General features: G+C 40.0%; 1 protein-coding gene across 2 annotated transcripts; it reads left to right on the forward strand.

Moving 5' to 3' along the window:
* Positions 1-1,354: 1,354 nt before the first annotated feature.
* RB195_008520 (uncharacterized protein) lies at positions 1,355-9,528 on the forward strand (the record flags this gene model as incomplete). 2 transcript variants are annotated; one of them, XM_064195066.1, is made up of 9 exons in its annotated part: positions 1,355-1,381; positions 1,449-1,570; positions 1,998-2,059; positions 2,636-2,712; positions 6,132-6,244; positions 6,432-6,555; positions 6,796-6,888; positions 9,146-9,283; positions 9,466-9,528. In XM_064195066.1, 9 exons carry the CDS (start codon positions 1,355-1,357, stop codon positions 9,526-9,528), a joined length of 819 nt encoding a protein of 272 aa, XP_064046210.1. The 2 variants fall into 2 exon arrangements, with proteins under 2 accessions (XP_064046210.1, XP_064046211.1); XM_064195065.1 differs by lacking the exons at positions 1,355-1,381; positions 1,449-1,570; positions 6,796-6,888 and having other exon boundaries at positions 2,038-2,059.
* Between the last annotated feature and the right edge of the window lie 4,700 nt (positions 9,529-14,228).

The raw sequence follows: 14,228 nt of genomic DNA on the forward strand, positions 1-14,228 counted from the left end.
ACTTAAAATTACAGTGAAATGGTAGTACTGTGCTTTATGTGGTTTATCGCATTGACTAGCTGGAAACAGGTACGAAAATTCTTTCTGAACTCTCGTGGATTTACAGGGATTTGCAGCAATGATGAAAGAAGCCTATATTATACTACATGTCTGTTGTCGTCTACATGGGTCTTAAACGTTCATCTGTATCATAATTGCTAATCGGTGCATACTGTACATTAAGACGAGAGAGATTAGTACAAAATTGGAGCACACCTAGTTCATATGGTGGTTTTCGTTTATAGACACTTAAAGGCATCACTCCACGAATCTGAGGTGGTACGAATTTCAGGTGGAGTATTCGTATACGGGAGATGGGAGTCTATGGAAAGGGGGGTGATTCCGTCCATTTCTTCCTAATTGCCGTGAAGAATAAAAACCGTTTTCGTCCGGAAAAAGACAAATAAGATACTGGTGTAATATCAAAGGAACCTCAAACTTTGGCAATCTGGACCAGTATCAGAACAACAGAGCGGTTATACACATATATAATGTAAACAACAAAGTGAGATCCATATACATGCAGGGAAACACAAACCAAGACTAAGAACACAACAATAAAATGGAATGACGATGAATCAAATGAATAAGGGACAATGGTTGGGTGATTGAGAAGTGTCGACTCCAGGGAAGGTTCCTGAACTTTCGACCATCGTAGTTCCAGCGACAACATCGAACCATGTGAGACTTTACCGTTGACGGCTGGTGGTGGTCACGGTCGATCGCGTTCCTCAATACATGTATTCGCTGGGCACTTAGCTCCTAACTTCCTAAATGCACATACCCCCGCTTTTCTTCTAGTTTTCCACTTCACTGTTCTGTAATCGTAAACATCACGAGATCTACGCAGGTCCTAAGCAGATTTTTCCCTTGGCAAAGTCTTCACTGAACTGGCTGTCATTTCTGTTATTCGTTCCAAGATTTGTAACAATTTCTCTTGTCAAAAATCCACTTCAAGATATAGAAGCCAGCCTTTGTTACAAAGGATCTCCAAGTAAAAAAAAGGATTACTCGACTGCCAGACCTTCCGTAACTCTCCTAGATTGATGTTAATCCAGAATGATGATGAGGAAGCTTTTAATTCGAGAATTAAGCAATTTGATGTTTTCAGAAAGTGTTGCAAGTGTTATTAATTAATTAATTAGTGTAATTAAAATAATCCGATCCTCGGTTATTCTCAGTTTGAAGAGAAAAATATGATCTAATGATTCTTCTAACCTGATCAGAAAATCTCAGTTAAAGAATCATATAGTAGTTTTAGGCTGCTTTATGGCTATTTCCGAATTTCTTCAATCTCTACAGCCCGAATTAGTAAATGCCAAAAAATCGGTTTAACTTAACGGTTCAGCCTAACTAGAAATATTTGAATGAACGGAAGAGACCAGTTCAACGCCAATCTTCTTGCTTAGGGTTCATTTGAGCTCTTCGCGGATGACGATACTTCTCAGCACAATTTCGGAGGAGAAAGGAACGTTTTTAAAAGGAGCGCCCAGACGGGGGCGAGCTGTGAAGCAATCCTTGGCAAATTAAGGTATTTATTTCAATGACTTAGAAGACATTCAGCGTCTGGGTCGGCATTGTATACGAATTCGATTCTACACGATCCATTCACACGCAACGTACGTGAGCTTCCGACCGGTCGCGACTTGGAAGCTCACGTGCTGAAAATGTGTGCAAATTTCTTCTCACGTCGTTTCTTGCATATTTACCTTTCATAATTTTACTGTCTTACGGTTATATACTTTACAACTCACCGCATCTCATTTTTTTACATCAACGAGAAGCATATTAGGCCGTTTTGGATGGCAATCCCGAAAGTGGATCGTCCTAGGGTTAAGAGGACTCTAACTAAAGCCAGTGTTTTACGATTTTAGCGAGGCGCGGGAAAAGAAAGAGTGGAAGACGATTAGGGAATGAGATGGTGAACGAAGGCGTTTCACAAGTGCAAATAAATTCAGGTTAGACGGACTTTCTACATCCACGGCACCTGATTTGCAAATGTCATCGACGAGTTTGGCAGGTTAGGGTTAGAACTGTTGGAAATATGTCGAATACCGATATCTGCTTAATTTCTGATTCGAACTTGTGGTGAGTCCTTCTATAAGATTTTGATCGTACACAGCGTTCAACAAAGTATGCACCCAGCATGGAGAATTTTCTCTCAGAGATTCACTTTGCACAGTAATTCATGTCCAAGTTTACTGTAATTATCTATTCATAAAAAAGGTCAGATCAGCGAGAATTACGTTGCAGCTGGTTCCAGCTTGTAATAAGGAATAAGAACTTCACCTTGCCGATGTTTTTCATTCAACTCGTTTCGGTGAACGTCTGGAAATTTCTTTGTGCTACTTGTTGATTGTAAGTGTACGTACAACTGCTATTTTCCTGGAAATTAATCATGATTCTTAAGAGCAATGGTAGACCTTCAGCGAAAAAAGTGATTTATTCCCTTACGAGATCTTAGCAGATAGTTCGCCCTTTAATTATGATTAATCTTTGCACAGATTAGAAAACAGGATGCGTAAAAGACATACCTACCTTTATTTCACAGAGACAGGACGGCGTCTTCTTCCGTGTTCAATGTAACATGTTACAGGCGAGGAATCGCAGACAAGTCCAAAAACCGAACCGCCTAGCTGGAAGTACTGTAATGAAACGAGAATGTGCTACATGGTGTGGTTCAAGTTTTAGTTCTTAGTTCTCGACCTTTTTCCTATATTGTTCCCACTCAAGGCAGTGTTTTTGAGCGAATTACAGCACTCTGTGTGAGGTTGAAGTGAGGTCCAAATCACTGCGGCGATATCATCGTTTGTCGAAATATGGGAGATCCATCACAATTAGCTGATAATCTCCTAGTCCTCAGTTCTGGAAACCTTGGAATTTGGAACTGTATCCAAGTTTTCTTGTCGCCTCAATATCGTTCTGAGCAAACTACGCAAAATCTTCAAAACGAAAAAAAACTGACCAATCTCACTGACTAGCGTTGCTGGTGAACCTCCGCGTTCTTAAAGATTTTCAAAAAAAAAAAGAGCAAACAAAGTCTACTCTACTCTTTGTGCAATAGCCATGAGTAATGATGCCTGGATAGTGTTAAGATCTGCATGTGAGACAGTTTTTATAGCTCACAATGTTAAGAATAGCGCAAAGTTATCAGTAATTGGTAATCACTCATTCTTGTTACTCAGGATTGATTCTTGACGGAATTCGTGTCTTTCACACATGAATTGCCGCTATATTGATGATTTCTTTATTTTAACATCAACGCAATACGAAATGGATGAATTCTTTAGAATTTTGAATGAACTTTCGTAGCACATAAAACTTGCTTGAGAACATCCAAACTATTGTTGGGTGTCTTATTTAAATGGTCTGCACAATGGCATTGCAAGTGTGAAATGGTATCGCACGGAAAGCTCGAAGAACATTTTGATAAACCCACCCTCGACTCATCATGTTGGAATGAAAAGGGCAATTGTCCGCAATGTGGCTACAACAATGTGCGCAAGAGAGAACGTGAGGAATCACTAAAACTAGCCATAAGCATAGTTTCTCCGAATGTTCAAACAAGATCGAAACTACCCAATCTCGAGCTATAAATAAAACATTGAGGACACGATGTGACGTTAGTATTCATTTGTGCATCGCTTCGTCTCCGATTCCTTAGCTGCTGTTTTCAACCGTGTTTTTTCTGCGAGCACCGTTGCAAGATGATGTTGTGTTGGAAAAGATCCCGAACGACATCAGGTGACAGTTGGTTCGTCAAGGACTACGACAGGTAACGTGTATCGGAGTGTTGCTTTGTTGGTTCATTCGCTAAAACTGGAGATTGCACGAGTAATCTAAAAGAATGCCTGACGTGCAGTGCTATTTACACTGGAGGAGCTGAAAGAATGCTGAGGCTACGCATCAGAGGATCATTGATCTGAGACGGCCTGGAAACACGGTGACACCATTAGGGCCCCATAAGAATGAGAAACATCATGGAAATGAGTTTGAAGCAAAGTGACGTGCAGACGAGAAAGAAATATCTGCTGGGAAGGCATTGGAAGCATTCTGGATTTCCGTCAGGAATCCATCTATGGACAACAAAACTGAGTGATTATCAATTATTGGTGACCTTACGCATTCGTAACTCTCTTTGAACTATAGGACTGTCCCACAGGCAGTTCCTTGACACTATCCGGAAATCAGTATTTAAGGATTCTCCACAGCGCGTAGATCTCATTCGCCTTGGTGCCAATCTATAAGAACGCGGTTTTAAACCAGCCCCGCTAGTCGGTGAGACTGGTCAGTTTGTTTTCCTTTCCAAGATCTCGCGTGGTGTGTTTAGAACAATATCGAGCCTTTGCACAGAAAGAGAAGGAGTTTGATGGAATATGCATAGAATCAATGAACTCAAACCCTTTTAAGGGGTTTGATGAAAAACGAGTTTGTCGAAACTTCAGGCTAATAATAAAGTTCCACCAAAACTCGTTTACATAACAGGAAAACATATATCAGCTCATAATTCCTGTCAAACAAACTGACAACAACTGAATAATTATGACAGTTTTCAATCAAACTGTTTAACTTTTGCGCGTTTTCTTCCTATGTTCAAGGAAACTTTAACAACACTGCTTCACAGCTCGCCTCCGTCGATTACGAATATAATGGGTGGAAGGTCTTTTTTTGTTTACGAAACTTTGTGTCAATGCATTGCATAAAAGAAGAATAGAGATTTTTCCAGTGACTCGAGTCATTGTTTATAACAAAATTCTGAAAAAAATAAAAGTAGAACAGTCAATGTTTGAACCATCTTCTTAACCATAAAAGTGACAAGTGTAGCAAGCAGATCGCCAATCCAAACACGAATAAAAACATACTTAAAGGAGGAACAGTGTTAGTTTTGACAGTAATGACTGGTTGCTTTACGGAAATCATAAACATGTCCACACTTTGTATTTCTATTGATCATTTAAGAATCGTGCATGCAATAGTTTTTAGGGGTGCGATCCTCCAACAAGTACATATATAGGTAACTATTGCAGTAGGTGTTGACGCGTGATTTACGAAAGGTATGGTGAAACGCTCATCTATTAAGTCAGTGTTTTTTTTTCCTCCCTGACAGTTCAGGCATCAATTTCTTCGATCTCGGAAGGATGAAAGGCCTCGTTGGACTTTCAAACCTTTCGAACCGTTTAAAAACTATCTACACTCTATACTTTCTAGCACAATAGATGTTCACTTCCCAGGGAGATACGGCCAAGCAACGCGATACTGCCAATGATGGGGTCTTCTCATAAACAGATGGCGTGGGCACAGGTGTGGTTTGCAAGAACATGATCGTACTCCTTAGTAATCCACTAAAATGTGTGTAAAATAATCCATCGTGATCCCATTTTCCCAGCGATTTAACTTATTACGTGATAGAATCTGGGCAACTCTATCGTCGTCCAGCGTCCTCAATCCAACTTATGAAACTCAAGTCAGCAACAAAAGCTGCTCCACTCGCGAATCCTAGGAGACATTGAAATGTCTTCGATCTATTACCCATGATAAGTAACAGGGGCGGATGTAGTGTAGCGGTTAAAGGGGTTCCACTGCTTGAATGATCGATTGAAGGTTCAAATCCGCCCAAGTGTTCATCAAGCCTTTCATCCTTCAATGGTTGATTAATTGGTACTAGACTTGTCTAGGAGGATAAAAACACTGACTTTACACATTGGCTTCTCCCCGCAAGTCATTCATTACACAGGCGAGTTACGCGTACGTGAACCTCAAACGATTGAAGTGAACGTGGTGTTTCTCAAGCGGATTGGTTAACGCCAGACACTTTATTCTTTCTCCTTTTATCTGCATGGAGAACCCGAAGTGGTCCACTAAATTTGCAACGCCCTTATACACTTTTCAACAACTCCTGGAACTGAGCCTTTCGGCTTCGCATATCTGAGGAACCCACTAGTCGATACCTTCTTGAGCTGGAGATGTCCTCAAACCATTTGACTTGCCTTGCTGCGAACGCGCCTGAATGTGTTCAGCTTTGAGCGTGCCAGTAAGAAGTAAAAACTTCATTTGGATAGTCAGTTTCATAAATTTATTCGTGATTTTCATAGCAGAAATTCAACATCGATTCAACTCGTGATGAAGCAGAAAAGTATTGCAATGCCTACAATGGACACTTAGCATCCATTCATTCCAAGGAACAGAATCAATTTCTTTTAGGCAGGTCATATTGTTGTCAAAAGTTCTGAAATTAACTCTGGCTGCGTACCTACTGCAATGACTATGCTTATCAAGGAAGACGTCAACCGTTGGGGCACATTCGTATGAGTGTGCTTCAACAAGTATCATTCAGATAAATAAGTTTTCATTTCAGAGCTCACCTCAGATGACTACGTCTGGATTGGCTTAAGATTTGAGGGACCGTGTGACCCTTCGCTTCGTGAAAAACATTGGTTGGATGGTTCGGAAGTCAACTTCCAAAATTGGAGCGAAGAACAACCAAACAATCTAGAGTGTAATGAAAACTCTGTACTTGTAAGTTCGAAACACTCCTTAAAGACATTCTCTACATTGGTGTACCTAAAGGTTCGAAACTTTCTACCATCTTTTTACCACTTTATCTCAACACTTTGCATTGGATTCCTCCTTAGGCATTTCAATGTTTGTTAATTTACTGTTTTCCAACCACTTTAGTACATTACCTAATTGTTATCTGTATTGCACAGCGTTTATTCTGTGGCTGTTAAATATGAGCTACTAAGTGTCTTTTTTAAGATGGATACGATAGGAGAGTGGTCCGACTATCCGGATGACACAACGACTTTCTTCATTTGCCAAACTGAAGACATTTCATACTGCCCCCAGCGCGTGATTTGAACGTGCAGTATGACCTTCTTTTTGCCTCATATCTGTGGAATCTACTGTGGAATCTACTTGTCAGTGATTTCTTCACCAAAACTTTGCTTTTCCTAATGTGCTACAAAACATTCAAAACATAAAGATTTGGTCACGTTCAACACTTCGTCGATTGTGAATCAACCACGGTACGAATAGAAAAATTCGTGGGTTGTCATGAGGTCAAAACGACCTGAAGCTTGGTGTGTTTTCGTAAGCAGTTGCGCTTGAAGTAGCGCAGTGGGGCGTAGCGGCTGCGGACAAAGGGAGAACTTCTACGAAACCACTCATTGCTGATCGATCACATGACAATTTCTTAGGACATCGACAATGCGATATGATATGTTCTAGTTGGAAGAGAGGAGAAAAGCGGTTTATTCTACCAAGCGTAGAGTAGAGTCACTTAACATAAAAATCCAGGATAAGCTGTTCAGGTTACTGGACTCTGGGATGTCCCAAAGCTTTCCACTTCAATTCGAGATCGTTTGAGCTTTATAAGAGCTTCGAACCATCCTACGTGCAATCGCAGGACACGTGAGGCACACAAAAGAGAGAAATTCTGTTAATTAAGTCCGCAGGCTTTTTTTTTCTGATTATGATGGATAATGCACAAATTGGCCAGATTACAAGTTACACATGTAATACGAGCTCCTTCTCGTTTTTTTTTTTAAATTGGGTTCTGCAAAGCAGGCGCTCCTCCGGATCCTGGTTTTTTGCTCCGCCCACGTTGCATGGTATACTTTTGCTCTAAATTATTGTTTTTGGGTTAGAGTATGAGATAAGGAAAGAGAGAAGGAAGAACTGGTGCCGGAAGATCGTCATGTTATCTCACTTGTATGTCATACGTAGAAGTGAGATAAAATGACGAGTTCACGGAATGTGATGCATGTATTGTTATGCATTGGGGTGATTCCGTCCATTCCTTCCTAATTGCCGTAAAAAACGGCCCGGAAGATACGGCGCCGCACAAGGCTGGCGCGCTCCAGTCAAACTTCCTGTGGCGCCAAAACGTCTGAAGCCGTATCTTCCGTTTTTTACGGCAATTAGGAAGAAATGGACGGAATCACCCACCTCTCCGTAGTCTCCCATCCCGTATACGGATACTCCACCTGAAATCTGCACCACCTCAGATTCGTGGGGTGATGCCTTTAACTGGTCGTGCAAAAGAATGTCGTGATGTACCACCTGCTATGACCTACGATGTACGACCTACTATGCTCTGTTGGCTGCTAAGGGATCCCTTCTAATTGCTGAAACGGGGTCCGGGGTTCTATCCTTTCCGCAAATCGTTGTTTCTAATGTCTAGGAGCCATATCTTGTACAGCTGATAAATCCTATCGAAACTGTTTTGTAAGTAATAACATAGACAATATCAAGGACGATTTTCTGACTTCCGACCAATATGCAACGAATTCTTGTCAACTGTCGTTTTAGCGCTGATTTCAACAAAGACAGTGAATTCAAACAAAATTGCGATGAAATAACTATGAGTACATTTAGCTCTAAGTGACTATGTCATAAAAAGGAACCTGACTTGAAAACAGAGGCAAGAATGACGATCAAAAGTTACTGCAACATAACATAATTGTGAGACCATCAAAGCTTGAGCATCATTACTCAAAATTCATGCTCTCCATTCTCGTACTAGAAATTCCACTTACCTAGGTTCCAGAATAGCATATTGTTCGTAGTCCAGCATGTGTATCTATTTCTGATATCCCCAGTTATCGTTGTTTCTAATATTTCCAGTTATCGCTGTTGCCTATTATATTATTTTTGCACTATTGCCACACCCATTACCACCTAGAGTCGAATAGCCCTCAAAGCTGAGTGCTATATTTGTAAAGAATAAGATATTGCTTGAATCTGCGCTTATAAAGGTGCGCTTACGGGTTTCACCTAAATTCGAAGCAGTTTGAGGATAAGGAACGACTGTACGGCATAACAATGACTTACGGGAGCGTCCAGATCCGTGAAATTACTCCTTCCTTCTTTTTAGACTAGTCAATTTATCGACCCAATAGGGATGAAAGGATTTGTTGGAAGTCGGGCGCTCTCGACCTATCGGTAGTGAAGTCACGGGCAAACCGCTTACCTTTCGAGACACGTTCCAGAAACCGACGTTATTGTTCTGCATACTTATTGTCTGTGTACCGCCGGATGGACACTGATACACCGATTGATGATGACTTTAGGTTTGCTGGAAAGTCATTCAAAGTAAATGTTTTAGTTGAGAAGCGGGAACTTTGAGCTTGAAACGCAGTCAACGAAATCTGTGTGGTTAAAATGCAGACATCAAGTCACATTACTACGAACCAATACCAGTCACTACGAACCATACAACATGTCTCAGGAGCTCTATACATATGTAAGTTCAAACACACTATCTAATCATTAATCACTTGCAGTCTGAAATGATATAAACATGTGTGCAGCTACTTTTTAAAACTGTAGGGATTACTTATATATTTTGACCATGTTGATAGAAAAAAGAAGGCCCTTATGTATTGTAATTTGCTAATGTTCTGATTGAATTAGTTTTTTTTCCAGCTGCAAAGTGATGGAACGTGGATGAATTATGATTGTGATTTTTTCCAATGTCTTCATCTGTGAAACTGATGATATTACCTACTGTGCTCAACACGGAACGTGAATTTCCACTTTAATTTTTTCTCTTGAGTGATATGTTTGTGGAGTTGTGTAATTGACATCAATTCTTTCTTCAATATTTTGTTTCTCCTTATACTGTCGGCGGATGTGGCATTTTATCCTTTATTTCTATGCTATAAAGTGTTCCAAGCGTAAAAGCAGTGTAAGGTATTAAGAGGTTTGTCAGTTGCAGACAAATCATGAAACGAGTAGGAAGTGGTACGTGGAATAAATATCAAGGAAGATATATGGCAAAAGTGCTCAGAAGAAAGGAACGATGAATAATTGACTCATTGTGATCTACTTTTACAAGTTACGGTTGGAGCACTGATTGGTGTGGAAAAAATGATGAAAGAGAAGGAGAAAATAATTATTGTAATATTTTTTGTAATGTAATTGTATTGTAATGTATAAAATTTTTTGGCGAGAATCAAAGTTCAAGTTGGACACGTAAAATTCGAACATGATATGAAAATTAGTTTCATTGCAGATTTTGACTACTACAGAAATGATTGCATCCATATTGTTCAGCTATCGTGAAGGTGATTGGATAACACCGATCACAAGATCTAATTCCAGAACGAAATTTCCCTGCCTTCCCCGTTCATAATCTAATTTCTTGCACCTTCATTCCTGCTTAGCAGTTTCTTTTCTTTTCTCTTTTTATCTTGCAGCCTATGTCTATTTCGTTTTCCGTTTCCGTTTCTTCTTGCCTTGAAAGCACTGTCTCACGTTACTGTCTCAGTGAGGGCTGTAGTCAGCTAAGCAACGCTTGCCGGTTCGGCAGATCCTGATTTCGGGCTTTGCTAATCGCGTATCAGTGTCAATCAGTATAATAACATTTTGTTCAATTTTGTGGTCCTCCTACACTATTGACGAAATAAACTTAAGATTATAATTATATTATTATAATTAATGCGGCAGTAGCACTACTACTTGTGGTCGAAAGTGTAGGTCAGGTTTAATGAGGGGAGATTATATCAGGTCGAGAGTTGTCCACCCGTTGTGCTAAACTATGGTCAAGACGCTTGAGTAGTCATTGCAATCACTCATGTAACAATTAATGCGGCAGTAGCACTAACTCTTCCATCAAATGTTAGCGATGATCCCACTTCGATCCGAAGCGTTAGCACCACCGCGCGAACGCACCCAGTTACGCAATTGGGCCGAAGTTTACGCCGTTTCTACTCGATTATAATAAATTATGCCCGTACCTCAGCATCCAAAGTAAATGAAATATACATATTGCAGACAGAGCTGAGAGTCACACTCCTACTATAATCTGTCTTTGAGATATTAACGAATCTATACATGCGTATACATAGTTTGCGTATTTCATTTCCTGAATAACAGGTAATGAGTTGAAAGAACAGTTTACTTGTGGTCGAAAGTGTAAATCAGGTTTGATGAGTGGAGTTTAGGTTAGCTTCTCTAGTGTATTTCTTTTTCCCTAGGTTAGACATTTCATCGAAGTTCTTCATTCTTCTGTTGGACTGCCGCGACGCTGCCGACTCCAATTTCAAAAGCATCTTCCACCAACGATTACAGTAGCTCAAGCAAAAAAAAACACGGAACAAACTAGTGCTCCATCGTTTCAAGGACCTCGTGCACTAATCCGACAAATCTAGGAAGAGTTGTCCGAGAGTAGAGGAGTTATGGAAAAGTGGTCATCTTACTGATTAATTTGGTAAAGTTGTTAAGTCCACCTCTTCTCCTTTGTGAGAGCATTGTGAGTTTATGTAAAGGACTTTTCATTGAGAAGCTTAGCTTGAAATCCGGAAATGTACATTCGGATGCATGTGAATTTACATGGTGTCCGTAAAAGTCATGATGCACCTTCGACCGATCACAGGAAAGGAACACAAGAGGAGAGAAATATGAAATATTCTCCAAATGAAAAGAAAGCATTGCAAATTTCCGTATCATAAGCAAGTGTGTGCGCACACAGCAGAGATGACGGCACACCACCAACTGCGCAGCAGTGGATCGGCCCACATGCAAGCCAGTCGAGATGTAAATGGTACCAGGAATGTTCAATCTGCTCTATGGGTTGCTAAGTTCGAATACATGGGTAAAGTGCAACGAGAATATCGGCGCATTGTTATTCCATCATTATTTACGAGGTTCTGGATGCAAAATTTTCTCAGCGGTGGATATGCAGGGTTTCTGTCAACCCATACAGCTACCACGACGCTCATAAACTTTCACTTGTGGGGTTATGTGAAAAAAACATGGTTGCAGTGAACGCGTCAAGGACAGTAATCATTTAAAACGGAGGATCACAGTTATTCGCTGTGGTAACATTGACGCCTTTAACCTTATGTGAGAAGTTGAGGATCGCTTAGATGCGTGTGGAGCAACAAATGGAGGCGACATCAAATTCCACTGCATTGGTAAGGAACTTGAAGTGTTTCCCTCTTATTTGGTGAAGATCACACATTTCTAGCTTTACTGTGACCGGTCTAAATTGCATATGATTGACTGACACCCTATGTATTGGGATTTCTCCTGCGCTACAAGGTTTCAGCTAGATCCAGAAAAAAAAACAATTCACTCTTCCAAACGCAAGCAGGATGACCTCATACAAAGACAAATGGAAAGGTGTCGAAACGCTAGTTGGACTGGCTGGGATATTCCAAAGGGTTCCACTTTAAATCACAATCGTTTGAGGTTCACGAAAGTTTCGAATTATTCACGATTCAGTTGCAGGTCATCCGAAAGAGAACGACTCCGCTAAAGCCGTTCAATGGCTAATTTTATTTCCTGATTCTGTTGGAAGGAGTGCAAAATAGCTAAGCAACTAGTGACACCGCGATTTCGAAGAAGAAGAAGAATGGGTCAATCGTGGTATCCGATCGCAAGAACAGCTCGGGTAGAACTCTTCACCAAGAGAACAGCGAGCGCCAGAAATGGTAAGCCTTTAAGTTTGGGTACCCTTGTCTTAAACTTTTAAAGTATAGCCTCAACACTGGTTCTGTAAGTTACATTCTGCAAAATATTCCCCCTCCCCCCCAAAAACCCACAAATATCTGCTTTTTTGCTCTGTACATCCTTCCCATACTTTTACTAAGAACTATGGTTTGGTGGTTTATAGTATGCGATAAAGAAAAGGAGTGAAAAGAACTGGTGTCGCAAATTTGTCATTTAACACCGTTTTCAGCAAAAAAAGAAAGCTAAAGCTCATGGATACGGTCCCGTTGCTAGGCAAATTCGTCGTGTAAAATAGTGTGGTGATGTACGACCTATCTTTCACATCGACCACTCCCATGACTGCTAAGAGATGCATTATAGCATCTGTATCTCGACTGCCGAGGCCATGTAGAGATGTTCCACTTCTTGTACGGAGTTACCCAGATAAAAGCACTAGCTAGACCTGGAAAATTGTAACCTCCTTTCTTGCAAAAATTGTCTACCATATGTTTATTATGGGCAAGCCCATACAAAGTCAGCTACAAAACCCTACCTTTCAACCTCAAACGTGAATATCATGGCCCATGTTAATTTTATTAGTAAAAAATTGCAAGAATATTTGCCGACCGCTGTTCTAGCCTTACGGTCCTTCACAACAACTTTATCTAAAAACTACTAGATCAAATAGCTGTGCGTAGTTTTAGTAATAATAATAATAGTAGTAATATTTGCAATACTGAGTACGTGGAAAACATTTTTGATGAAATATCGCAGCTTTAAGTAGCCTGAGTAATCCAGATGCATGGCTATGCAATACGTTTTTGCGTCAACCTCAACTACAGCCTTCATAGCTTAGCAAAAAAATCCTTTTACGGCAAACGGAATGATTTCTTGCCACTAAAATGTCCACTGCTCCGAAGTGTTGTTCAAAAAAGCAGAAACGGATCCTCGCATTTTTGTAATAATAGTTAATTTAAAAACACTAAATTGACGCAAAGGAACCTCGAAAAGAATAAAAATGTTCTTTAAAGCTTGCACGTCCAGAAAGTTGCTATAAAATTGGGTAATTTGAGCACCATAGGAGGTTAATATCTTATTCCTCATCATCAGAGGTATCGACTTCTTCTGAGTATCACCTTCTGCGTTGACGCCATGTTTTGCAAGTTAACCGAAGGTGGTTAATGTCTGCACAGGGCATAACCTTACCGCACTGTAAAAAAAGATCCTCAGGAAATCTTTTCAGCCATAATTTGATAGTGTTGCTGAAAAAATCTTGGTTTCTTCAATAAAAGCACCCAACTTTTTTTTCAGTAAATTTTAGAGGCTCGAAACTTTCGATCTCGAAAATCCAGCAAAGAAAGAAGCAAAGCAAATCCAGAAAGCAAAGAAAAATTGCTTATGCTTTATTAATACTATAATCTTTTTGAATCCGAATTGTCACTTGGACCAGAAAATTCCCAAATTAAAGACTTTTTCGGGAATAATATATATAATAATTCCACGTATAATGGGAAATTTTGCATTAGAATTGTTTGACTCCCTTTTTGAATTTCTTTTTGCAAATATTTGTTCTCAAGCCTTCTTGTCATTTTTTGTTCCTGTTCTGTTGTCGTCTTTTCATCCCAAAATATGACTTGAAATTGCAGTGAAATGGTAAAACTCTGTGTTATTTGGTTTATTGCATTGATTAACTGGAAGCAGGTATGGGAATCTTTTCTAAACTTTCGTGTGTTTACAGCCATGGCAAAAATATA

The sequence above is a fragment of the Necator americanus genome, chromosome III (genome assembly GCF_031761385.1).
Source record: "Necator americanus strain Aroian chromosome III, whole genome shotgun sequence".
NCBI lineage: Eukaryota > Metazoa > Nematoda > Chromadorea > Rhabditida > Ancylostomatidae > Necator > Necator americanus.